The 27,770-nt window shown below is 44.0% G+C and overlaps 1 protein-coding gene across 3 annotated transcripts in view; it reads right to left on the bottom strand.

Annotated features, from left to right (window-relative positions):
• UBE3C (ubiquitin protein ligase E3C) overlaps window positions 1-27,770 on the bottom strand; it is an 885,810-nt gene that overhangs the window by 685,949 nt on the left and 172,091 nt on the right. For all 3 annotated transcript variants that reach the window (XM_069211153.1, XM_069211154.1, XM_069211155.1), the window contains exon 8: window positions 20,160-20,317. In XM_069211153.1, coding sequence (XP_069067254.1) covers window positions 20,160-20,317 — 158 coding nt within the window. The remainder of the gene's footprint in view (window positions 1-20,159; window positions 20,318-27,770) is intronic.

The raw sequence follows: 27,770 nt of genomic DNA, 5'->3' as shown, positions 1-27,770 counted from the left end.
TAGCCTTCAGTAACTGAGGATTAGACATATAGGTGACTTATAAGTTACCTGATGAAGTGAAAATGGCTGTGAAACAGTGTGTGCAATATTTCACTCAGGCTGCAGTGGCAGTCTTGAAGCAGTGTTTGTATGAGCTCCTTATAGGTGACAAAAGAAATGCTGCAGCCCATAAGGATATCCTGGAACCCCAATGCCCTGGGTACCTAGGTACCATATACTAGGGATTTATAAGGGGGGTCCAGTGTGCCAATCTGAATTGGAATATGGAGTCACTAGTGACAAATTTGGAAACAGAGAGCGCATAGGCACTGGAGTTCTGGTTAGCAAAACTCCAGTGACACAGACAAGCATACTGCCAACACCGTAAAACATACTGACGTATAGGCCACAAACTATGAGCACTGGGGACCTGACTAGCAGGATCCTAGTGAGACAGTACAAACACACTGACAAACATGCCAAAAATGGGGTAACCATGCTAGAAGAAAGCCACCTTCCTACATATATGGTGTAGCGCAACCTCACCGTTTAATAAAGGTACAATTCGGTATCAGTATTTTTTTTTTTTTTTTTTAAACGTTAGCTCAGTCATGGGTAGCTGTGGCTCAAAGCAGTGAGGCTTTATCAAAAGAATGAGTGTAAAGCATTAAGAAGTACAAAAACCTGCTGCCACTGACCTACTGGTCTCCGGTAATATGGAAAAAAGTGGTTCTTTTTCTCTTGCAATAACTTCCCTTCTGGGTGACCAAAAGGCACTACAACGACTCTCCCGGGTCCAGCAGACTTGGTGCAACTTTTGAGGGTTAGGTCTCAGTCTTCCAGGCTGCACCTCCATGTCCAATGGCAATCAGACTTCTTGGCATTGGTTTCTCAGAAGGGCAGGCTCTCAGCTTTTACGGCCCTGTGCTTAGCATCTAGCCTCAGCAGGCTCTTTGTGTTCCTTTGTTAGAGTTATCCACACCTCTCCACAGGAGGGCAGAAGACTGTCTCAAGGGCAGCAGTTTGTGCACAACAGTTACAGATCACTGGAAACTTTGGCCAACCAAGTGGCAATATTTTAAAGCTGCCATCTGTGCAGAAGTCACATTAAATTCGACTTGAGCAAGAAGTCAAGTTTAATGCAATTATTTTTATACCTTGAAGTACCACATTTAATAGTCCCTTTTAGAAATTAGCACTGCTGCAATGGGGCCACTAGCCTTTCCAAAGTAAAAACAACAATGTGAGGTTTTTACTGTCAAGACATGAAAAGTTCATAAACACAAGTTCATCTATTTAATATAATGCACACTGCACCTTTAGGGTTCAGTAGGCCTGCCTTAAGGGTGGTTCATAAACATTAGAAAAGAAGGGTTGGCTTTGCAATAAATTTGAATGGCAGATTTGAGTAAGCAGTTTAAAAACTGCTCTGCCTCCTGGAAATGGCAGGCTAGGAGTCAAGCTTTGTTTTGTCACAATTGTGGTGGCACAATAAGTTCTGCATTCCATGAAGGATACTTTAACTTACAGCTTCTGGGTAACCCTGGTACCAAATACTAGGGGCTTATAGTATGTGAACTTGGGCCAATTGTGCATAAGCCAATTAGACAAATGCCTTTTAAAGGGTCACAGCACTAGTGCTAAGGTCTGTTTTCATTTTCAGAGGTGAAAAACCACTAGCATCCGTCCAAAAACTTGGTGGGGGATCATACAAAAAGAGGCATTTCCTTACATGGCCACCATACAGATGAAAGGTAAGAAGCAACAAACCTACACCCTTGCAGTTATCATCTGAGTGGAAGAACCTGGAAAGCCCATCTCATTGGTACGGTCACTCCTAGGTCTGTATTCCACTGTATAGTCCATAACCAGTAGGGAAATGAACCACCTCAATGAGTTAGGGTTCTCTCCTCTCATCTGCATCAGTCACCTGAGAGGCCTGTGGTCATTGTGAAGTGAGACAAACAAGTAGGGTCACTTCACGAACCAAACCACAGCAAAGGCTTCCCTCTTAATTGCACTTCAACCCTTCTGATAAAGGCAACTGATTGATACTGGCCCTCATCATCTACCTGTGGAACACAGCCTCAATTCCATGTTCAGAATTATCTAACTGAATAATGAACTTCTTGCTACAGTCAGAAGCTTTTAAAACAGGTGCTGAGCACAAACCTTCTTTCAAGGTATTAGGCCACGAGCCAGGATCTATCCCAAATTTAGGCCATTTGTCACACTAGGGGGAGGGGTGGGTTCTATCATGATTTATTTGCAAGGTATGGATGCCTAGAGATGGAAAATATGTGATAGCAAGTCATCACTTATTCTAATGAGATGGCAATGTTCAAACATGTCTAAACTTATTTAAACATTGCAGTTATGTTGCATTTAAAAAAATGAAATAAATTGTTTTCTGCTTAAAATGAAGCACATTTATCTGCATAATGCTTCCTTTGGCCAGAGCCTGGCGCCCCCCCTTGGACCACTTGAGGACCCCCAGTTCGAAGACCCCTGGTTTAAGGTAACCAGGCACTGTAAATTATTCTTTATCAACGTCTGATGGATGATATGACCATGGTGTTGATGTCAAGTTTGTTTCAATCATTGTTCTTATGTGCAATGATGTTTGATCAATGATCTTGTTCATGTCTGTTAGGTTAACCTTTAAAACTGATAATTCTCTTTTCAAGCTCTGGTTTCTCTTACAACGTCCTGTAGCATGACACAATCAGGTTGGGCCAATAATTTTCCCTGTATTCCTCTGCGTGTCATGAGGGTTTCAAGCCTTTCACTGAGAGTTATCACACATATTACCTCTTTGTTAGGGGTAATCACAGTTCTAATGTATTTAAATAGTTCATCATATGCTTCATCTCTCATCTGGACTCGTTGGTTCAGAGGGAGTGCCCAAAAGTGCATTGTATTGAGGGGGGCTTGGAAAAAAATGAAGCCTCTGCAACAGAATCAGGTGTGACAGCGGCAGGTTGATTAAGTACCCCGGGGATATCTGGAGGTTTGTCTTTGTCTGGAGTTAGTCTGCGACTAACTGTGGCAAGACAGCATTCAACAGCCCGACATTGATGATGGAGAAGACTTGGACCCATACCTCTGGAAATAGGCAGCAGATACTGCCATTATGTATGTGAACAATCAATTGGTACGTGTGAGGCCGAAAGAGAGCAGGGCAAACTGAAACTGATTCTGGGCCATGTGCATAAAGTGTCAGCAAACCTGAAGAACAGGGATTTGAAAAAAAGCATTATGTAGGTTCATCACCAACAGGCAGTCTCCTGGATCCAGAGCAGATAGAACCTCAGCCGGCGTGTGCATCTTAATTTTGTCAAGTTACAGGTAGGTGTGGAAAGGACAACGATCCAAAATAAGAGAAAGGCGTCCACTCTTCTTTGGCACAAGGAACTAGCAGGAATTGCATCTAATCCCTACTTCTGAGGCAGACACTCTCTTTATGACTCCTTTGTATAGGAAGAACCTGTACCTGCTGACAGAAAACAGACACATGGTCCTCTGAAAGCCGCTCTGATGCAAGTCGAAAAGGAATGGCAAGGCTTAGCCTTGTTTGATGATTTGAAGGGCCCACCTGTCAGACGTAATGCTTTGCCACTGATGGAATAAGTGGAGGACACTGCCTCCTACAGGATGGAAGTTTGCAACTAATTGCACTCTAAAGAGGTTTCAAAGTTGTGGTTGGAGAGCCAGGGTACTGAGACGTACGCTGTCCCCAATGGTTTAGTCGTTGTCTGTGGGTCCCAAAGGCCCAACCTCGAAACAGTGACATGCGACTTGGTGACTGACCGAAGGGACAGAACATGGTATTGACCAAGTGTCCATGAGCATATCAATTAAGGCCTCACTAAGGGGCAAGAAAGGTTCGGGAGGAGACATGGCCAAATTGAAAAGCCTCACTAAGGCCATTAGCTTTTTACTCCATAGGGGGTAGGTGGACATCAAGGATTTCAGCAGCTCTTCTTATGACTGCGGCAAACAATGTACTCTCCTCGGACGCTGGTCTAGGAGAAGAAACCAACCCAATATCTGATGAAATATCCAGTCTACTATTATAGAAATCTACATACCATTTTTCCTCATCATGGGGTAGGGCAAACTTGCCCCAATCATCCCCATTATTGTCTCCGTATGGCTGGCTCAGGTCAGTTTGAGCCAAAAAGTTCAGCTCAGAGTCTGACCCCACAATTGGTTGTTGATCCTCCTCCAGTGCCAGCTGAATTGGTGCCAATGTCAAAGTCCAATGGACTGGGGCAGGTTTTGTAACCTGCACCAATGCCAATGTAAAACCCAAAACAGACAGCACAGAGGATGGATTCACCAGTAGTGGAACAACTTTAAGCTCCTGCTGATGTTTGGGAATCAAAAGTGCGCCAGTGGGAGCCAGAAAAATGCTGAAGATGCACAACCTCGCCTCTCTAAAGACTTCAATCTGCTGCAATGTTGCCAATGGATCCAGAAAATCACAGTGCATTGCGACCAGGGCTGGAATCAACTTCTCCATGGAATGGGATGAAGAACTAGAGGCACGATGACACCCTTGCACCTTCTGTGGAGATTGAGAGAGGGTGGAAGGGGCCTGCTTTGACTTTGTATGCTTCTTTTTTGATGTACTTGAAGACTTTGATCGTGATGAGGAACAAATTCAGGAACCTGAGAAGGTTTTCCTTCTCATATTCTATCGCCAGCAAGACCTGCACAGAATATTTACCACATAAAGCTTAATCTCACACTCTTGGATGGCTTTCAGATTCATTTTGGCGCAGGACTTTGAGTTGTGCACCGCATCGAAACATCAGAGACATACATCATAGGAACCTTTCATGAGCATCTGTTTCCAACAGTCCCTACAAGGTTTAAATCCTGTTGTTTTCAGGGGTGACATGTTCCCCTGTACACAAGTAGAACTGTGAGCAAAAATCTGTTGAAGTACGAAGAGAAGGTGCAGAGCTGCAGATCACAGCTGAAGGTGAGGAAAGAAAGGAACTGACATCAGTGTGGATTGGTGAAGCTTGTATGCCGCTTTACTCTCATCAATTCCTGAGCGGAAAGAAGTCCACATGGAGTTGCATGATGTTACAGCCAGTGTGCAGGAGGACTACTGTTTGAGTTTCTGAATGTAGCCTAGAACCTGGGTATAGTCAAAAGGTGAGAAATCTGCAGCTAGCTGATCCGCAAGTGGCAGCACATTTCTGATGGATACTTCTAAGTCAATCTCTCTTTGTTCATAAGAAGAGCAAGTTTGTAAAATATATCTCTTCTATTTACCTATCATGATGACAGTTGAAACTTCTTCCCTGGGCCATAAAAGATTAATAATACCCCAGAAATGGCTCAAAGTTGAGCGGAGATGGCTGTAGTCCAGGGAAGACTAAGAAGGTGTCAAATTGTAGGCGTGAAGCAAAAGAGATGAGAGCTCTCTGGGAACTCTAACACAAGAGGTGCAGTAGAATTCTGAGCTACGATAGCCGCTCAGGGGAATCAGAGATCTCAGCCCTTTTGTCTCATTGGCTGCACTGTGAGTTGTTTCTAATGAGGTAGGTGTGCTACTATTCAAACATTGTGGTTGGGCCTATCAATAATTTAACAACGTCTACTGGACTGTGAGTTGTTTCTAATGAGATAGGTGTGCTACTATTCAAACATTGTGGTTGGGCCTATCAATAATTTAACAACGTCTATTGCTATTTAAAAACTACACTAGTACAGTAGATTCCCACCTTCATGACGGGGAATGATTCAAGAATGTGAATCTATGAAAGACCCAATGCAAGGCAAAGTAATAACAAATTAAATAGTGATACTGAAACAAGATGCTATTCTAACAATCAGCCTGCTGTAGTTCTGTAAAAGTGTGTGCTTAGTTTGTTCTCATTTACATTACAGCATGTGACCTCTTAGGTCTCCAAACCTTCAAATAACCCAAATGCTGCTCACAGAATTCTGTGGAATCAACCTAGTTGCATAAGTCATGCGCTCTAAAAGTACAAGTTACTTACCTTCGGTAACAATATATCTGGTAGAGACATATTCTAGTTGCAGATTTGTTACCTTAGAATTTTCACCCAGGCGACAGACTGGATCAGGTGTTTTTTTTTCTTCAAGCAATACCCTTGCTCATCAGTAGGTGGCGTCGGCTGACTCCATGGTCGTCGCCGTGATGACGTCGGGAGTAGTACATAGACGCAGCCTCAGAGCGGTGACGTCAATTTCTTTTCATGACTTTCCACACATAAGCGCAGAGCTGCGAAGAACACTGAAATTGGTGCGGCAGAGCTAGGGCCCTGAATGGTGAAGTCCTGTCCCTAGAAATCAGTTCACAAGCTGGGAGGATGGGCGGGTAGGTAAGGAATCTGCAACTAGAATATGTCTCTACCAGATATATCGTTACCCAAGGTAAGTTACTAGTGTATCTGATAGAGACTTCTAGTTGCAGATTCCTTAACTGAGAATAGATACCCAAGCAATGCCATCGTCGGAGGTGGGCTGTGAACCAAGATCATACTAGAAAGTCCTGCAGGACCAAACGACCAAAGTAGCTGTCCCTACAGACCTGACTGTCCAGGCAGAAATGTTTAGTAAACGTGTGCAGGGATGCCCACGTTGCTGCCTATCAGATATCCAGGACAGGAACTCCGTGTGCTAACGCTGTGGAAGCAGCAGTTCCTCTGGTGGAATGAGCATGCAAGCCCTCCTCAGGGGGTTGCTTCTTGGCCAAAGTGTAGCACGTTTTCATGCAAAGTACCACCCATCCTGAGAAGGTACATTTATGCACCGCCTCCCCTTTCTTTGCACCTACATATCCAACAAAGAGTTGATCGTTTAGAAATCTTTAGTACGATTGAGATAGAATGCCAACGCCCTTTTTGGATCCAGACAGTGGAGTCTCCCCTCTTCATGAGAAGCATGTGGAGGTGCGCAAAATGTAGGCAAAGTGATGAACTAGCCTACATGAAAAGGTGTAGCAACTTTGGGAAGGAAGCCTTAGTGCGTAACACCATTTTGTCAGGGTGCACAGACAAAAATGGGGGCTTAGAAGATATAGCCTGAAGCTCACTCACTCTGCGAACAGAAGTGATGGCAACAAGAAAAACAGTTTTGAAAGTAAGGAACCATAATGGGCAATTGTGCATGGGCTCAAAGGGAGTACACATTAAGTAAGGATAAGATTGAGGTCCCACTGAGGCATGATAAACAGAGTGGGAGGAAACAAATGGGTGAGGCTCTTAAGGAATCTACTAACGATAGGAGACCTAAAGAGTGAAGGCTGATCAGGCAACATAAGAAAGGCTGAGATAGCCAAAGAAATAGCCTTTAAGGGTGCCCAAAGTAGAGCCCTGCTGGGTCAAAGAAAGAGGAGCAGAGAGGGGAATCAATAGATTTGTTGGTACACCATGCCACAAATTTATGCCAACAACAGGCGTATACCATTTTGGTGGAGGGGCGCCTGGCTGCCAAGATTACATCACAAACTTCGGGTGGAAGGTCAAAAGCTGTCAACTGCCACCGCTAAATTTCCACACAGGAAGGCGGAGATTGGACAGGTTCAGGTGAAGAACCGCGACCTGCTGCTGCAAAAAAGATCCTCCCAAAGGGGCAGTCTCAGTGGAGGATCGGTGGCCATGCTCAATAGCTCTGGACACCATACTCTCCGTGCCCAATCCAGAGCCACCAAAATTACTTGGGCCGGTCGTTCTTGAGCTTTTTGAGAACTCTGGACAGAAGTAGTATAGACGGAAAGACGCAAAGAAGGCCGGCGTTCCACTCAAGACTAAAAGCGTCTCCGAGCGAGTGCCGCCTGGCAAACTCCAATGCGCAAAGCACTTGACATTGTGTGTTCTCTGCAGAGGCAAACAGATCTAACCAAGGCTCTCCCCACTGCTGAAAGAGACCTTGTGCCACCTCTGGATGGAAATGCCATTTGCGATTGGTTATGCATCGACAGCTGAGTTCATCTGCTCTGGCGTTCAGAGAGTCCGCCATATGTTGAACCACTAGGGCGATGTCCTGATGTGCCAGCCATGTCCAAAGGCATAGTGCCTCCTGACAAAGGGTTCAGGACCCTACTCCGCCCTGTTTGTTGCAGTACCACATGGCTATAGTGTTGTCCGTGAACACCTGCACTACTTTCCCTTGGAGAAAGGGAAGAAATGCTTTCAATGCAAGCCTGATCGCCCGGAGCTCCATAAGATTGATACGGAGGCCTCTGATCTCTGCCTCTCCAATGCAGCCGCCCCATCTCAGAAGTGATGCGTCCGTCACTATGGATAGATCTGGTTGGGGAAGGGAGAGGGATCTGCCATTGACCCAATGCAGATTTGAAGGCCACCACTGCAGGTCTTTCGCAGTCCTCTCCAAGATCTGGGACATGTTGGAGAGATTTTCCTGATGCTGCGCCCACTGGAACTTCAAGTCCCACTGCAGAGCCTGCATATGCCATCTGCCATGGGTCACTAGCAGGATGCAGGATGTCATGAGGCCCAATAGCCTCAAAGTCAGTCTCACCAAAACCCAAAATAAAAGGCTGAAAGATCAGAATCATAACCGGAGTATCCTGGAGTCGCTTTTCGGGAGGATAGGCCCAAAACTGCACTGTGTCCAGAACAGCTCTGATGAAATATATTGTCTGAGAGGGAGTCAGGTGCGACTTTGGCACATTTAAAGTGAACCCCAGCATGTGCAGTAGGTTAGCCGTAGTCTGAAGGTGAGAGATGACTTTCTGGGGTGAGTCCACCTTCAACAGCCAGTCATCGAGGTAGGGGAAGAATGAAACACCCAACCTGCGCAGATGAGCTGCAACCACCACCATCACTTTCGTGAACACCCGAGGGGAGCTTTTAAGTCAGAAGGAGAGCACGGTAAATTGAAAGTGCTCGTGACCTACCACGAATCGCAGGTAACGTCTGTAGGCAGGTAGGATCGGAATATGGAAATAAGTGTCCTGCAAGTCCAATGCTACCACTCAGTCTTCTGTGTCTAAGGCAGGCAGGACCTATGCAGGGTGAACATCTTGAATTTCTCCTCCTTGAGGAAGAGATTGAGGTCCCAAAGGTCTAGGACAGGTTGTAGGCCCTTGTCTTTTTTGGACACCAGAAAGTAGCGAGAATAACAACCACAACCTACTTCGCGTAACGGGACCCTCTTAATTCCCTTGGCCAAAAGAGAGCTGCAACTTCCTGGCAGAGAAGTGCCAAATGATCCTCTGGTATATGGCTGATTGATGAAGGCACGGCTGGTGGAGCAGATTCGAAGGTGAGGGAGTAGCCCCTTCGAATGATCTGCAAAACCCACCTGTCTGTAGTGATGGATTCCAAGTGGGGCTGGTGATGGTGAATCCTGCCGCCAACTGGATCAGAGTGAGGGGACGGACTAGAAGGGTCTGGAGGCTGCGGCAGGGGTAGACTGGGCAGACCTCCGGTTGCCTGTCTCACGACCACATGGGATTCTGCGTCCCCGGCCACAGAGTGGCTCAACAGCATGGGTGGCACAGTGGCTGGGAAAGGGATGCGACAGGGAGCCCCTTATGTGCCCACGAAAGGTAGGAAAGGCAGACTGTTGGGGACGAGGGGCAGTGGAAAGGCCGAGGGACCGAGCCGTAGCCCAGGAGTCCTTTAACCTCTCCAAAGCAGAGTCTGCCTCGTCTCCAAAGAGACGGGAGCCATCAAACGGCATGTTCATCAGAGTCTGTTGGACATTCACTGACAAACCAGATGTACGTAACCAGGCGTGGCGCCTCAAGGCCACAGTCATCGCAACCGATCTACCTAGAGAGCCGGTCATGTCCAGCCCACATCTGATAGTGAACTTTGCTGCATCTCTCCCATCGGTGACAGCTTGGGAGACGATAGCACGGGCCTCCTCCGGTATCTGTGGCAGAACTTGCACGACCGTATCCCACAGAGAGTGAGTATATTGGCCCAAAAAGGCATGCAGTGTTTACTGACCACAGTGCGAGACTGGAGGAAGAAAACATCATATTCCCAAATTGATTCAGCCTTTTTGATTCCCTATCCGGAGGTGCGGAAGAGAATGAGCCTGAGGTTGAGGATGCCTGGATGACAAGGCTCTCAGTGGGGTGTTAGGACAGGAATTTAGGGTAGTTCGGGGTGGGTCAATGTGGCTTGCGATAGTCCTGTTCACTGGAGCCCCAGTGTTGAGTCTGAACCAAGCACCCAAAAGGACATCAGTGAGGGATTCATTGAATGGAAGAAGAGGCTCAGATGTGGAAGCCCCTGGTTGAAGCATCTCTTTCAGGAGATTAGACCTGACCTGAACAGCAGGCAGCTCAAGGCCAAAGACCTCAGACGCCCTACTGACCACCATGGAATAAGTTGCTCCCTCCGCCACAGCCACGGTAGGAGGAGACAGCATGCCACGGTCTGGAGAGGTATCCAGACCACTGGCCTCGTCCAACTTCTGTGCCCTGTCCAAGTTAGCCTTGGACAGGGTCTTCCTGGTATTCATAAGGGTCCAGGGACCCCTCCAATCCTTTCCCGAATTTGAACCCATAAGGATAAGAGTCAGAATCCAACCTGGGGTGAATAGGCACCCTCGAAGAAGGAGGAGGTATCGGCTGACGCCAGTCTGAATCCAAGTCGTCGGGGATCAGGATCGGGTCGATGTCGTTGGTGGGCACCACCAACGTCGGGAGCGTCGACAATCAAACCGGTGCCGGGGAAGGTCTTGATGGTACGACCAGTGCAGATCCGTGAGTGGATCTGGAGGGGACTTCAGTGGCTGGAGTCAGAGCCCGCTGGCGCGGAACCCAAAGGCCCCTTAACCGAACCCCTTGGGCCCGAAGGTGCCGTAGCGGGGTCGGACTGCCCACAAATGAGGTGCATGGCCTCATAAAAATCTTAATGGGCAGGGGTCACCCTGGATCCCGGAAACTCGGGGAGGCGCAGAGCGGACCCAGAAGCAGGCTCCGAAGACGGATGCCTCAAGCGTCGCCACTCCTCAAGTGTCGCATCAGCCGAGCAACAAGGTGAAGTCAAAGGATGACGGGATTTCTTTGACTTCTTACCTTGACCCGAAGACTTCGAAGAAGACGAGTGGTGGTGGCTCCGTGGCCGGTCTCCGAGACCTTCCCCCCGAGTTACACCTGGACCTATGTGGGCTCGAGCGCCGGGCCGCCATAAACTTAAATGACCACTCCCTCAAGGCCTTTGGGTGCATGGCCGGGCACTCCGAGCACGACATCAGGTCGTGGTCGTGCTCCAGGCACCACAAACAGACCCGATGTGGATCCGTTACCGACATCCTGTAGTGACAGTCCTCACATGGTTTGAAGCCGGTATTCGGGGACATCCCTCTATGCACCAAAAATTCACAAAAAGTCAACAAAAGAGTCAAAGTCGGTCAAAAATTGACCAATCGTAGCTCTCTCCGGATCAGCGCATGGCACAGAAAGATAAGAACTGACATAACTGCGCTCAGTTTGTGTCTATGTACTACTCCCAAAGTCATAACTGCGACTACGACACCAACAACACCCAAAGGTGTTGCTTGAAGAAAAATCTCCAGATCCAGTCTGACACCCGGGGGGAAATTCTAAGGTAAGGAATCTGCAACTAGAAGTCTCTATCAGATACCAGAACATCCCAAGTGTGGAACTATGCCTTTATAGACTACACTATTGTTTTTATGCCAAGCCAAATGAACAGATAATGCAACTTTCTTCTTCCTGCAGCATTTCTAGTTATTTGTAAACACGCAAACAATTTTTTTAGCAAGAACCTACTGTATCAAAGATTTTTTAGAAAAAAGAGGCATCATAATCTTCAATTTATAACAAGGCATTAAATATATACCTTCTTCATGTACAGTACAAAATATTGACGTAATACACCAGTCAATGAGAAAGGTGAACGTTTATTAATGCCAATGTATGGTAACAGCACATATGGTTGAGTGCTTGCTACATGGCTAAGTGTTGAACCAATTGGGCAGTTATCTATTTTAATGTGGACGCAGAGACATTTGAACACTAAGCTTTTATAACCCTGCAAGGATTAAATTGCTCTGCTTAGGTTTTACTGTTTGGAGATTATTAATCTGACAAGATTCTTCAATGGGTGAACTGCATATTGCCCACATTTTCACAAAGCCTACACATCACAAACTATTACCGTGGCAGGGCATGCTCAGTGTTGCATACGTTAGCAATTAATAAATTAAATACCACAAAAGGATAGTAACACTGGTTATTTACAATATGTACTAGTGGAGAAAATGGTGGTCTTAAATTCTATAATAAAACAAGTCTTTAAACTGTAATGGATGAGTTATAAACATGTTTCACATGTGTTCTTTCGTTTTTTCCACTACCCATTTCATTTGTATAACTCAGCATTCACAGAGAAACAATCCACTCAGCTCAGGCCTTACATGAGTTTACCTACAGATACCTAGGCTATGCACTGACAAACTTTAAAAATGCATGCTTATGACCCTCTAAAAAGTTACTTTCTACAGTCTGCATTGTAGGAATCTTAATTGAAGTTCTATGCCACCAGTAACATTTTCTACTCCTATCGGTTGTTGGAGAGCTCCAGTTCTTTAGTTAGGAATAATACAGCAGAAATCTCCTCCTACTAACATACGTCTTTCTGGCTGCGTTGTCACGAAGGGCCAGTGGGATGTTTGGTTATGACTTCAAAGATTCCTACAATGCTGAACTAGGATTACAAATAACGTTCCCTTCTGCAAAGTAAGATCTTCGTTGATAGTCACAGAAATTAGAATAGACTAGCAACCTTAACTCTGCACTCAGCAATTTGGTATGGACTCACGGCAGGACACCATATGAATGGAATTTAGGAGACCTTAAGCAGATATGTTTTTCAGGGTAGCCTAGACAACAGACATCTGCTGTGAAATGCAACCCAAAAATAATGTTTAGTATAAATATAAAAACTGGACATTTTTACCGACACAAATGTGGCCACTTTACTCCTTGTCTAATAGGCCTGATTCCATCCTGGTAACAGCTTGCATGCCAACTGGCAACACAAGCTTATACATGAAACAATCCATTTAGTAGTAAGCCTAATCCAATAAAACTGTCCTTATTGAATGGTAATTAATAAACAACTGAGGAGATTTCCTCATTTTCCCCATTTTGTCCAAATAGAACTTTAGAACTCTATTGATGTTTAAAGTATGAAGGTATCCCTCTGTTATAGAAGTAGAGTTCTTAAAAAAACACTGGCAAAGGGATGATCTGGTGACCACGAAATCCGAGACAATCTTAGGCAGGAGTGAAGGATGGGTTCTCATCACAAGGACATCACACATACAAATAATCTAGGGCTGCTGAACTGTAGGGTTTGAGATCCACAAACCCTAAAAACTGATGTGATCGAAATGAGAAAGGCTACTTTACAGGAGACATGCTAAAAAGAGGCTTTGAGTATTGGCTCAAACGGCAGCCCCATGAACCTTCAGAAAAAAACATCTACTGATTTTGACAATGCTGCAAAATGGGGAATGGTTTACGGTTAGAAGGGATTTTGTTATTTAAATAAAAATGACTAAAGAGTCATGTGGTGAAAAGTTATTTTTATGAAGGGCTCTTTCTGGAGGCACTGATGAGAGTTAAAAGTACCTCAAAAGAAGAATGCTGCAGCCAGTTTCAGCTATGTGTAGATGGTACAGGAGAATTACCTCTTCTTGGCAAGAAATACAGTTCATGTCTTTCTCTTGGCACTGTTGAGTAGAACCACTTCTATTTGAAGGCATACGCAGTCCTGGAATTTGGCTTTTGAGCATTCAAGAAGTCATTTTACTACGTTCAAATGGCAGTACTGCACAAATCCATGAGCCATGCAGTAAAGTTCAAGGACATTAAGCAAGGATGGAATCCTCGTCTTTGAAATTTGATCAAGAAATGTGGCTTGCATGAAAATAGCCTGTGAGGCCTCTCAGATAAATGAAGTAGATTTGTGAACCACCACTGTCTTGGCCATTCTAGTCGAGGAGTATCATTCTGGTCACTGAATGTGTCATGTTCATCAATACTGTTGGAATGGGTTGAACTGGAAGAAAGGCATACTGAAAATGTTGTACCAGCTCATCAAAAGGGCATTTGCACAGAGATTTTGGCTCTGGGTACTTGAATGCGAAGTTTCAGCATTTCAAGCATAGTGCTGTGGCATGTTGATCTATACAAAGAGTTCTCTTTGTCATCCAGTCCAAAACCCAAATCTGATTTTCTTTGCAGATACTGCTGAATGCATATGCCTGGCTATTTTTTACTCTTCAGTCAAGAAATTCAGTGATTGATAGATCACTTCGAATGAGCCATTTCCAAACAGCCTGAACCTCCTTCAATAGAGTCCTACCTCTGGTTTCCGTTTGTTGAGATGGTAAGTAGTTGCCAGATTGTCCCTCTTGATTAGAATGCACATGTTGAGATTAGAAGGAATGTCTAACGACCAGGTGGACTGCACTGAGCTCCAACATGTTCATATGGTCTCTCTCATTTTTTGACCACGTCCCTAGGCTCTTACAATTTCACGTATGGCATTCCAATCCCAGCAGGAATGCATCCATTACAATGGACTATGGCAACACTTGTTTATCGAAAGGCATTTCTTGTATGACACTGGCTTGATTCTGCCACCAAGGAAAGGACAGGATTGCTTCTAATGAAAAATAGAGTTTGCAGTACCAGCTTTCAATAACACTATCCGAGTGGTCCTCTAAGCTTTGCTAAAAAGACCTCATGGTAGCCTGGCATATGGGATGATGAAAATGCAAGATACCATTGATCCCACGAGAGAGGACATTTGTCCCGCTGATGTAATCTGATATTTTCCAAGTAGAAGCCATTCCCAAATTAAAGGTGACAGTCTGTGCTCCAAAGGAAGCACACATTTTACCTTTTTAATTATAGTGGCTAAAAGAGAACTCCGCACATGAACAGAATTCAATATTTATTTTGGCAAGCTAACTGTGGAACTGGTGTAGTTCCTTAACACAGCTGTTAGGATGCTGGATGTATATATCCAATCAACTAAATGTGTTTGAATGAAACTCCTTTGCACTCTCTGCTGTTACCACAGGCATTTATTTGAAAAACTTTCCTGGAGCAAACTTCAGAGTGAAAGGCAGACTTCTGTGCTGGTAACATGAGCCTTCTACAACGAATCTCTACATTTTCTTATCTTTTTGCACAATGGGAATGTGGAATAGTACCTTTTAGATCAACTGACCACATCCAGGTTCCCATTTTCAGTTGTGGAAAAACCATATGATGGATCAGCATGCAAAATGTCTCCCCCGTCCCTATTCATTTGTTTGCTTTTTTTGTCGAATATTGCTGTGTGACATATTTTGGGTCCCTTCTTTCAAATAAGGAAGTATATTGGGTTGATGCCTTCTGCTTCTTGCAATGATAGAACGGAGACATGTTTTGTAGAGAAGAGATTAGGTTTCCTTGTGCAACAGAAATGTCTGTGCCTTTTAAGTGTAATCAAAACCATCTGGCACAATAGTCAGCACTTATCTGTTTAGTGTTGCTCTTTATTAGTAGGTTGCCAAAGAGGGGTTGGAATCCTGGTGTGGCTGGTGTGGTCATCTGTGATAATGCCTATGCTTATACTAAAAAATAATTTCTCATACTTTTCCAGGTCAACAGCTTTCAGGTTCTCTGTTTCCACCTTCATTTGTTGAATCTTTCATCCATGCATTGGCCCAAGAGGACAGAACCCGAGAAAGAAATCTGATTTTTTTTTTTTGCACTGGTTGATCTGTGCACAATATGAATATTCTGATTTTGCTGTATCTTCTAAATTCAAGGACGTACTTACCCCCTGGTGTGAGACCAAAAGACTTTCACTGAGGATTTTCTCTTTTGACAGATGGTTGGAGAAATTTTTTAGCAAATACTAGAGGACCCTGTTGCACCAGCATAACAGGGCCATTGCAGTAGCCATTTTAATGTCATACCCGCACCACCTCACATTTTCCTGACAAAAGCATCCAACCTTTTACTCTCTCATCCAGTTCCATAGCCGAAGAGAGGTTTTTGCACTTCAATGACACTATGACTGGATTCACAACCCAACAATCTTAGTCACTGGTGAAGTAAAAAAAAATCTTCAGCAAGTTCTGCAAACTCCATAACCAAAGGACGCCACAGTCTGGCTAGTGCTCTATGTTGTGAGGTAAAAAAAAAAAAAAACACACTGAAATCATGTTTGCAGAGTCTCCAGAGTGCTTCTGCCTCCTGAGGCCCCCCTCCATCACAACTCAGAGTCTTTGTTATATCATGCGTATTTGTATATTGCACTAATCATCAATGAGGGTATCCAGGCGCATTGCAGATGGGTTAGGCAGATGTCTCCTTGGTGAGGTTAATTGAAGAGCCACGGCTTCAGCTTTTTGCAAGACTAGAGAATCGATGAGAAGGCTCTGATGTGGTGAGGGAAGCTGTTACACGTTTTAAAGGGTTTATAGAAGGCACAGCTTCCAGCTCTGGCTTTGCAGAGGCAGGATATGTGTGCAGTAAGAGTCCGACTGAGCAGACGTGCCTGGTAGGTGTGTAGAAGTGTATGCAGCTGTTAAGGTGTGCGGAGACAGTGTTGTGTAGAGCCTTGCATGCATGCGTGAGCAGCTTGAACTGTGTGGGTTAGGAGCCAGTGCAGTACTCTTGTGGGGTGATGCTAGTGTGACAAGGTAGGTTGAGCAAGAGTCTTGCTGCTGTGTTTGGAATGGTCAGGAGCCTGTTCATGAGCTTCTTAGTAATTCCTGCGTAGAATGTAATGCAGTACTCGAGTCTGATGGTGATTAGCGCCTGTGTAACTGTTTTCCTGGTGCCCTCTCGTAGTCATCTGAAGATCTTTCGCAGCATCCTAAGGATGTGGAAACAAGTGGAGGTCACTGTGTTTACTTGGGTTGCCATGGCAAGATTGTCATTCAGGATGATTTCAAGATTTCTTGCATGGGTAGTGGGGGTGGATGAGGGGCCCAGGTCAGTTGGCCACGAGGTGGAGTCCCAAGTGCAAACTTTTCTTCCGAAGATCACCACTTCTGTTTTGTCTGTATTTAGTTGGATTTCATTCATGTGGTTACTGCAGCCATGCAAGTGACAAAGGTATTCTTTGTATGGGGGTCTTGTGTGACAGGGAGAGTATCATTTGGGCGTAATCTGTGTTGAAGAGTGTGTTGATGTTATAACATTTGTTGAGGTCCACCAGCAGAGTCACGTACATGTGGAAAAAAGTTCGACTGAGAGATAATACTTGGGGGATTACGCATGAGGCTCTTGACCTCTGACGTTTAGGGCTTTAGGGTGACGTGTGTTCTTCCTGTGAGGAAGGAAGAGATCCAACTGAGGGCGGGTCCTTGTATGCCTGTTTTGTGTAGTCAATAATTAATGGAGGAACAGAGAGTAATTAAGGTCCAGCACACACACTCCTGTTATCTTATAAGGATGTGATCAAGCGTGCAGTACAGTTATAGTGTCAGGTTACCTCAATTCAGTGCCCTAGACAGATGTGGTCAGAAAAAGTGTTCATTTATGGAGCAAGAACCCTCACCCACCCAAGGGTGGCATGTTTCATTATCAGCTTAGCTCCTAGTTGGGCTAGTGTTGCAATGCCCAAAGGGCCCCCTAAAGGAACAGTAGGCAGCAGCCTCATGGCGCTCAAGCCGAGTCCTTGATGGCCTTGACAGACTGGAGGAGAGGTCAAAAGTAAGTGAGGGGGCAGAGGCCTGGGCACATTCTTAATGGCTGGTTTGGGCTGCAGCTGCCATTAAGTAGGCTCTTGTAGGAGTCAGGGGCGGGGCTAGTCGGGAGCACAGGGAAAGGAGAAGAGGCACAGGAAGGAACAGGAAAGGAGTGAGGGAATAGGGTGGGGGAGGTGAGATTCACAAAGCAGAGCATGGGGGAGGCACAAAAAGCAAGAGAAGTGCAAAAAAGAGCAAAAAGGGTGACAGAAAGGTGCAAAAACGCAGCACAAAGGTGAGAAAGAAAGGCATAAGACAAAAGGTCAAAAAATGGCAATAAATGGCATGAAAAAGGGTAAGAGAAAGAACAAGATGCGGCACAGGCATATGCGAGAGAGGAGGCTGAAGCTTCAAGGTGCTGGAACCGGATCTATGAGTGCCTCGACTGGTCAGAGGACTGGTCTAAGGTAGGTCAGTCGGCTGGGCCTGAGCAGGTGCTCATGGTCCTTCAGGGGTGCTCAGGGACAGCTTACGGAAAAATAGGAATTATTTCACAGTGTGGGGGTTAGGAAGAATGACCACACAAGAACAAGCAAGCTTACAGCAGCTATTTTCTTCACACAGCAAAGACACCTAACAAACAGCGAAAGTACCTTTGTATAAACAAAAATAAAAAAACTGAAACAGAATCAAAACGTCCAGCTGGGAAACTCTCTAATCTCTAAACAAATAAAATTTAATCTCAAAGGTGAAAATAGAAAAACTTTGCTGTCAAAATGTAGAGTTGAAACATCCAATAAATGTTCTGAAAACTTTATAATCTGGAAAAAAAGAACAACCGTCAGTACACGGCATGAGTGCACAGAAAAAGATGCAAGCCTCTTAAAGAAAGTATCTGTCTTTTCAGCTCCCCAAGGATAAGGACAACGTGGCTGTATTTCACTACATTTCAGATCTTTTTCCGAAGTGTATTAGAAGCAGAAAGCTGGGCATGTGCTGCAGAGATTTCCACCCTATAATTTGAGATTTTTAACCTAGGTTTTAAAATGAAGTGGAAATAAAACTCACCACTGAAAAATTGGTCTGAAGACTATACTGAAAAAAAACACGGTTAAAAAAAGGAGTTATGGTTCTAGCTGAAAAGAGTTAGTACTATTGAAATGCACCAGTTATAGTTCACTGCACACGCAATACATGCCATAACTGTCAAGTTTTCCTCTTGCTAGACTGCCTTTTTCCTGTGTCATCAACAAATAGGTGTTCTGCTGTGTCTGTTGTGGTGTGTGTTTTATAGACTGCAATCCATAACTGCCTAATTTTAGTGTCTTTACGCATTTGAGTCAGAACCATAACTCTGTGTCCATGATTTTCTTCGAATAATTTCTGATATATTTTCATTGCAATGACACATGATGGTTATATTAAGAGAAGACTCCACTTAATTGTACTCACATCACAGATTGGTACTTAAGGTTAATGTAAACCCTTACACATGTGTGCATTAATCAATTTATCATGGGGTTCTTGTAGATTATGACCTTGTCACCCAAAGGGGAGGGTTAAGGGGGAGGTCTCCAGGTGCTGGTTTGGTGCTGTGGGACTGGCAGTGGTCAAAAAGCTAGATCTTAAACTGTTTTCTGAAGTTTTTCAGGGAGGGGAACGTGCGGAGGTGGAGGTGGAGGGGTGCGGTTTGGGAGAAGAAGTGTCCTCCAAAGTGCTTGCAGTGGATGCAGGAATATGAGCCAAGGCAAGGGTGGCTGAGTGAAGTTCTCTGCAGAAGAAGCAATGTAGGAACACACTGTGGGAAGAAAAGTAAGCTTTGAAGGCTCACTCTTCATTTTCTGCTATGTTGTATTGCTCCAAAAAGACCATTGTGCTTCCTGTACATACACAAGTCATAATCAGAAGAAAACTAAGGAAACATTTTACTGGAGTCATTAGTCATCCCTGTACAGTTACATCTAGAGAGCCTGTTATTAGCAAAATAATCTAATAGTTCTATCAGAGATGAGAGCCGTTATGGTCAATGATCTCTGTAAACAGTGTTTGTCTCTTAAAGAAAATTTACACCAAATGATGCGCATGTTAAACACATGGTGTGATACACAAGACAAGTCTCTCACCTAGGCTCGTTTAGCTACGAAAGCCAAAAGGGTAGATCAGTTGGAAAGTTCATGCTATTCTTCCACCTATTACTGATGAGCAAACACCTAGTCAACTGATTTTGATTTTAGTAGTATTAGCATCTACCTTTGAGGATGCACAAAGACATTGAAATTGCCAATAATCTGCAACTTTAAAGTAATGACATTGTATGAACTGATATTACTGTAATAACTTCTAGGGATTCATTATAGTTGTTAATAATGCAGCACTGAAATCTTCATGGTATAGTGCTGTTCCAAAACATTGATTAAACAAAAGTGCATTACATAACATCACTTACTATATAGTTTCAGAATTATTAATACATATGTAATACTAACCTTTCTTTATCATGTAGTGCAAAATTTGTTCAACTATTGATGCAACATAGCTGGCATCCTGCAACTCAGGCAAATATGTACTCTCAGATGAAAATACCTCAATCATTCTCAGTGGAAGTGCAACATTCAAATTGTCTTCGTTGCAGTGTTGCAACAATCTGAAGAGAAAGTGCAATAGGCACAACTGTTACATAGGACTGCTTTCTTCAGATCAAAAGATCAACGTGTGATTTCTAGATCTCACTTGCAAATTGGGAAGGAGGCAGAGAAATACCAGTACCAATAAACAACTTCTGTCTTCAAGGGTCACAAAAAAGAAAACAATACTTCTATTTGAAAATTTTATACGAATTCAAAGAGGTGGAGAATCGGTTTCAAAAGTCATATTTGGTAAAACGGAGACATGACTGTGACGTTTTAGTTTTGCATACATACTTGATGCTGGAAGCCCATTGCATGACATGTTGGAAGCAATAAACATAGTTGCATGGTTTTAAGCAGCATTTAAGCAGTTACAATGTTTTAGCAACAAACTTAAAAGGTAGACTTACACAATTAAAAGGATTGTCTTGCAAAATTCTTGTGAGGTAAATATTCTAGTTCGAAAAGAATCAAGGTATGCCAGAGGAGTGGGATATAGATTGGCTAATGAGTTATGCTTGTAAAATCTGCTGCTGATAATAGTGAAGTGGTATTACCATAATGCACCTGCACCGGTAAGGCATCTAGAGCAAGAGGTTTGGGGCGTTATTACTGACTTATGTGAGAACTACGGCGGGGCACTGTTTGAACTTGTAGGAGTCTAATGTTCTATGGACATAACCAAGTAAGTGTTTCTTGTATTTTGGCATTTTGAGATAAAGTGTTTGGCAGCTGCAAAGCATGTAAATGCCTCCGGGCATATCAAACTGGTTTGCCAAGTAACTCTGAGAACTCAGATGGCTAGCTCACGGCCTGTCCTGAAAAGCAAGTCATAAGTTAATTACATGTAACTACAACGTCTTCCGCATTGATATTTTTCCTAACTTCCAAGTTGTCTGGCTGAAAATCCCTAGACGTTTTGCTAAATAGCAGTCAACAGTATCACTATTTCTAAAAGCAAATAATAGGGTTTATTTATACCTTTACCCCATTGAAAACAAACATCAACCAATGAGATGAATGTACTGAATACGCTACCGTAGTTCCGACTTTTTTTTTCACAAGTGTGCAAGAATGGAGTTTCATACATTTATATATCCAAACCAAAACAGTAAGCATATACAAAATATGAAAGTAAAAAATAAAAAAATAAAAATAAATAAAAAGCACATCGTGGGTAAATAGGCCCCTTTTCTGAAACAAATTGTGTAAACCTGCTTGGCAAACCTCTGAGTGATGCTAAAGGTGTGCCGATTCTTCCACGCAGCCGCCTGAAGAGATCTTAAAGTGGAATTCCTGGGATTAAACTGGCTGTTAAAGAGAAAGTTCTCGTATAGCGAACAGCAACTCTCCCCTGGATGGGACGGTTAGTTTTGGAATGGCAGAAGGGGATGCCTGCTACTATTAATCACGCACAGCCAAGATTCAAAAGGAGGCATCTTTTGTCTACCTGGCCAAATGCCAATGAAAGCTGATCTTGTTAATAGCATTATAGCCCCGCAAGCAGTGCTGTATGTTCAGCAAATGCAGATTATAATGATGTCAAAAAAAAACAAACTATCCAAGCACTACAGGTTAACAATATGAAAATCTAATGGAACCAAGCTTGAATCTTGCTGACCCTCCTGTGTGACGTCAGTTGACATAAATTGGAAACTCTCCAGGCTCGGCCCAAGTTCTTCATATCAAGATGTCTAAAATGATATAAATGCAGGACAATTCCATTAGGCTCCCAATCGCATGAAAGAAAGCGAAATGGGTGATGCTACAGGATGAGATTAAAACAGATTCTTGTAGGGCTCATGATCACAATATAGCAGGAGTAGGCACTAATATTCCTCTGATGTTTTGAAACCAACTCCACTCGATTCATTTGGAAGAAAAGCTGAGCCGCCCGTACTACCCAGTTGATGAAGAGGAGCACACTGATTTTATATACTTTTTTTTTTTTTTTTTTTTTACAATAACGAGAACCCAAATATCTTACCTACCACAAGGAAAAGGGGTTGATAATATGTTCACAGCCAGGTTGCTCAGAAGAGACAGAACAAAGGAGTATTTATTTTTAGAGGGGGAGGCAGTAGTTGTATAGGTTTGTTGGGCACCAAGGAATCTGAAAGCTTTTTGCCTTTGACAAAGCACTAACGGCTTCTTGCTGGTTCTTTCAATTGTGCTGCTGTTATATTAAGAAACAAATATCTTTTGTTCCCCTTTTCCATACCTTTCAAATTGGATTTTGGGAAATTCTTTTCTTGTTTTACCACCCAATAATTTGAGTGTTTCGGACTAATAAACATTGGATCTCATTATCAGATGCTAACGGAAAATAAAACGACCAGTAAATGTATGATCCATATATTTCAATTGGTTCTCACGAGGCTGAAATGATAGCTACATAGCCGGGAGGTTAATCGAACTGCAAGATCATAGAAGTAGTCTTGTGTTGGCATGGTTTGCAGGTTTGGCAACACTAAATAAACTGGTGATAATACTTTTTTCATCTATTCTTTAAAATGATTTGGTCTACCAAGGTAAAAGCCTCTCGAATGTCTCCATAGAATGCCACGGGGGTATGTTTCTCTATACAGGAGAGCTTCGACACTGACACCTCTCATCCAAGTAGTTGCAGTCTGGTACATTTGGGTTGCTCTTTTTCATGCAAGGAAATGCTGAGGAAACTAATACACCTAAGTATTTCTTTGCAGCACAGGGTACTAATAAGTCAGGAGTTGGTGTATTTTGTATAAGACAAGTGGAAGCATCAGGAGCTTTACACTTTATCATCCTTTTCACTGGTTTGATGGAAAAATAAGTTATGAGGGTGCCTGTAGTTGGCTCCACTAAACCTGGAACTAAGGCAGCTACTGATTTGGCTTGAGGCTTCAAGCACAATGTCTTGACAACTACAGAACGTCATGCACCAAAGTCAAAGTTTAGTTTCTTCGTTGGTTTATTTGTTATGCCTTGAAAAGCAACTACTTCATCCACAGGGGAGATAGGAGATGGAGGAGGAGTGTCTGGTTTACCAGCAGTGTATATGTTCATGCCAGTATTATCAGCAGAGTTGTCAATACCGTTTACCGGCGGCATTTATTTGGGTGGAAGAGAAGGTGTGTTACCCGCTGGAGGATCATATCTTGGTGTCTCTTAAAGGGAATTACCATCTGCAGGTTTCCTATATCAACTTTGCTATGCTTTTTATCTGACATGTTTTTCGAATGTCGCAAGTGGTACTCCGTTCTTTGCTTCTTCAAAGGAATGCTTCCTAGGGTTGCAATTCCATGCCTCTTTTATTTAAGCACGGACATGTCATCTGCTGGCAGAGAGGTGGGGCAGGCACGAGCAGCAGTATAAGAGGCATATTAGATTGAGCCTGCATTAGGTCCATGATGGTCGGGCCGTCTGGCCACTGTTGAATGTGGGCATCATTGCCTGCGCGGAGGTATGTGGGAGCTCCTGTGCCAAGGGTTTTGCAGGCTCAAGGGAAGAAGAAAGTCTTACACGAACTGACATGCATGTTGGGTGTGTGTTGCTCCTCTCCTTGATGTACAGCTTCAAAGGGAAGGCCCCATGGGACACAAAGGTTATCAATATAAAGAAACACACAATAAACATAAAATAACATGCATTTTTAAAGCACACACAGAAAGGTATCTTGGCTCTGAATAACAGACGTTTATTGTTACCAAGCTCAATGGTACTCATTATATCGACCTCTGAAGGGTGAAAGGCTGAGTGGACCTGCCAGATTTAAATCCGTGACCATGAGGTTGAACACTGGCCCCTACAGCAGACACATTAGTCCACTAAACCACCAGAACTGACCGGGCTGCAAATACCTTGATGCAGAGGTAATAGCCTCAGCCAACCTCAGGGTTGAGTATCTTGAATGTCTCTATGTCGAATGCCTGTCAAAAGTGAACGGACACAAAGATTAATCTGGAGGGTGGAGGGAAACCCCCAAACGTTGGTCACACGCGGGAAAGAACTGGAGGGGGCGGTTTCTTGCACTGTTGGCCCGGAATGGACACTACTGAACACGGAAGGTACTTATCCACAACTCCTTCTCCTCTGCTCAGAGGTGCACCCCCTACCTGGCCCTTAGCTTCCTTCACAGCATTTCCAGACAAATTTAAGCTTTTATTGTGAAGTGAAAATCTAAAAAGCTGATGACAGACGAAGATAGATGGCCTAACCTTTGGGACTTAAAACATAAAACAAAGATGTTGACTGCATAGTTAACACGTAGATGATAAATTAGTAATACAAACACCTACCACATGAAAAAGAAATAAAACATCAAGTTAAAAAATACAAGATATTGAGTTTTCAGAACACCTATGTGAAAAGGATGTTGTGTTTAGGGATTTTTCTTAGACACAAAAAAACAAACTGCCTGACTAAGCCTGCAGGAATGATGGGAAGATGAAACTTGGGGAATTCATAAAAGTACAGTCTCATTTTTGAATTCGGACTACCCCCTATGTTAAAAGGCCAGCTTAAATTTTTTATTTTAACATAGGAATATGGGCAATAGGTCATAATTTCAATGAAAAGTACTGAGTTGGCTACCTTGCTGCATTTTTTGTAATTTAAAAAAAGACAGAAAATGTTGCCTTTTGTAGGCATATTTTCTTTACAATAATGTTTTTTATATCAAACAATACATACACTTAAAAAGTGGGACCCCACAAGTGTTAGGAGGGCCTTTAAACAGCCCTCATCAGCACAATAAATTAACTGCCTTTTAGAAAACTGAATCCCCATCCCATTACTTTTTTGGGGGGATCCCAGCTTCCATTGAGTAAGATACTTTATATAAGAACTCCCAACTATAGTTGAGTTCATCCTGGTGGTATCATCTTACCAGGGTGTGGATAGGAGCTGATGATGAAGCATGTCACTATTATTGGTTGAGGGGTCTACTCCAATTCTTTTTGGATATTAAAGGTAGATTGTGGCAGCGGTCCTACTTCGTGTTCTTCTTGATTCCCCTCTTCAGGCATTGTTACCATTTAGTGTATAGCTGTGGTACATGGGAGAACATAACTAGGGCCTTTGTTCTCTCGCTCTCTTGGTGTGATATAAATGGTGTAAGGCGACCAAGAAAGAATACCTGTGGGTGTAGGCAAATGATGTGGAACCTCTAGAACCAATTGCCAAGTGTAACCACTTGCTAGGACTGAATACCCAAAGTAATGGGTAGAATATTTACTTAGTGGCATCATGTAGGGTCATCTGAGATAGAGTGGGTTCTGACACCCCTTAACCGCTTGGGTGCCTTGGACGAGATGATCTCGTCCAAGGCTACAGTTCCACTGTGCCTTGGACGAGATCATCTCGTCCTAGGCACAGGGGAACTTGGGGGCGCGCTAGCGCGCCCCCCGTGCACCCTCCCCCTCCCCCCCCAGGCGGGGATGGAAGGGGAAGACCTTCCCCTTCCACCCCGCCCCCCCCACGGCAATCCGATGACGTCAGCGCGCGCACAGCGCGCTGACGTCATCTACAGGGAGTGCAGAATTATTAGGCAAGTTGTATTTTTGAGGATTAATTTTATTATTGAACAACAACCATGTTCTCAATGAACCCAAAAAACTAATTAATATCAAAACTGAATATTTTTGGAAGTAGTTTTTAGTTTGTTTTTAGTTTTAGCTATGTTAGGGGGATATCTGTGTGTGCAGGTGACTATCACTGTGCATAATTATTAGGCAACTTAACAAAAAAAAATATATACCCATTTCAATTATTTATCATTACCAGTGAAACCAATATAACATCTCAACATTCACAAATATAAATTTCTGACATTCAAAAACAAAACAAAAACAAATCAGTGACCAATATAGCCACCTTTCTTTGCAAGGACACTCAAAAGCCTGCCATCCATGGATTCTGTCAGTGTTTTGATCTGTTCACCATCAACATTGTGTGCAGCAGCAACCACAGCCTCCCAGACACTGTTCAGAGAGGTGTACTGTTTTCCCTCCTTGTAAATCTCACATTTGATGATGGACCACAGGTTCTCAATGGGGTTCAGATCAGGTGAACAAGGAGGCCATGTCATTAGATTTCCTTCTTTTATACCCTTTCTTGCCAGCCACGCTGTGGAGTACTTGGACGCGTGTGATGGAGCATTGTCCTGCATGAAAATCATGTTTTTCTTGAAGGATACAGACTTCTTCCTGTACCACTGCTTGAAGAAGGTGTCTTCCAGGAACTGGCAGTAGGACTGGGAGTTGAGCTTGACTCCGTCCTCAACCCGAAAAGGCCCCACAAGCTCATCTTTGATGATACCAGCCCAAACCAGTACTCCACCTCCACCTTGCTGGCGTCTGAGTCGGACTGGAGCTCTCTGCCCTTTACCAATCCAGCCACGGGCCCATCCATCTGGCCCATCAAGACTCACTCTCATTTCATCAGTCCATAAAACCTTAGAAAAATCAGTCTTGAGATATTTCTTGGCCCAGTCTTGACGTTTCAGCTTGTGTGTCTTGTTCAGTGGTGGTCGTCTTTCAGCCTTTCTTACCTTGGCCATGTCTCTGAGTATTGCACACCTTGTGCTTTTGGGCACTCCAGTGATGTTGCAGCTCTGAAATATGGCCAAACTGGTGGCAAGTGGCATTGTGGCAGCTGCACGCTTGACTTTTCTCAGTTCATGGGCAGTTATTTTGCGCCTTGGTTTTTCCACACGCTTCTTGAGACCCTGTTGACTATTTTGAATGAAACGCTTGATTGTTCGATGATCACGCTTCAGAAGCTTTGCAATTTTAAGAGTGCTGCATCCCTCTGCAAGATATCTCACTATTTTTGACTTTTCTGAGCCTGTCAAGTCCTTCTTTTGACCCATTTTGCCAAAGGAAAGGAAGTTGCCTAATAATTATGCACACCTGATATAGGGTGTTGATGTCATTAGACCACACCCCTTCTCATTACAGAGATGCACTTCACCTAATATGCTTAATTGGTAGTAGGCTTTCGAGCCTATACAGCTTGGAGTAAGACAACATGCATAAAGAGGATGATGTGGTCAAAATACTAATTTGCCTAATAATTCTGCACTCCCTGTAGTGTTGCCGGGCGCGCTGGAAGCCATTTGCTTCCAGCGCGTCTACCGAGGAGGACACGAAAAGTAAGTCCTCTTCGTTTTTGGGGGTCGGGGGGTGGTGGAAACAGACACGGGGGGAAAGGAAAGGGTTTTTCCTTTCCCCCGGTGCCTGTTTTCATTAGATTCCTGCTCCACGATCGCGGGCAGAGCCCGCGATCGTGGAGCAGGAATCTCCACTAGCCACCAGGGATTTACTGTGTCCAATATTTTGGGGGCGACCCCTTGGGCAAGGGTCGCCCCCCCCCCCGGGGGCAATTATTTTTAGTATTTCGCCCCCCCCTGGGGGCAGATCCGCCGTTTTTTCGGCGGATCTGCCCCCAGGGGGGGGCGAAAACCACTAGACACCAGGGATAGTGTTATTT

This window comes from Pleurodeles waltl, chromosome 10, assembly GCF_031143425.1.
Source record: "Pleurodeles waltl isolate 20211129_DDA chromosome 10, aPleWal1.hap1.20221129, whole genome shotgun sequence".
Taxonomy (NCBI): domain Eukaryota; kingdom Metazoa; phylum Chordata; class Amphibia; order Caudata; family Salamandridae; genus Pleurodeles; species Pleurodeles waltl.
Note: the sequence above shows the minus strand (reverse complement) of the source record. Positions and strands in the feature narration are given on the sequence as shown.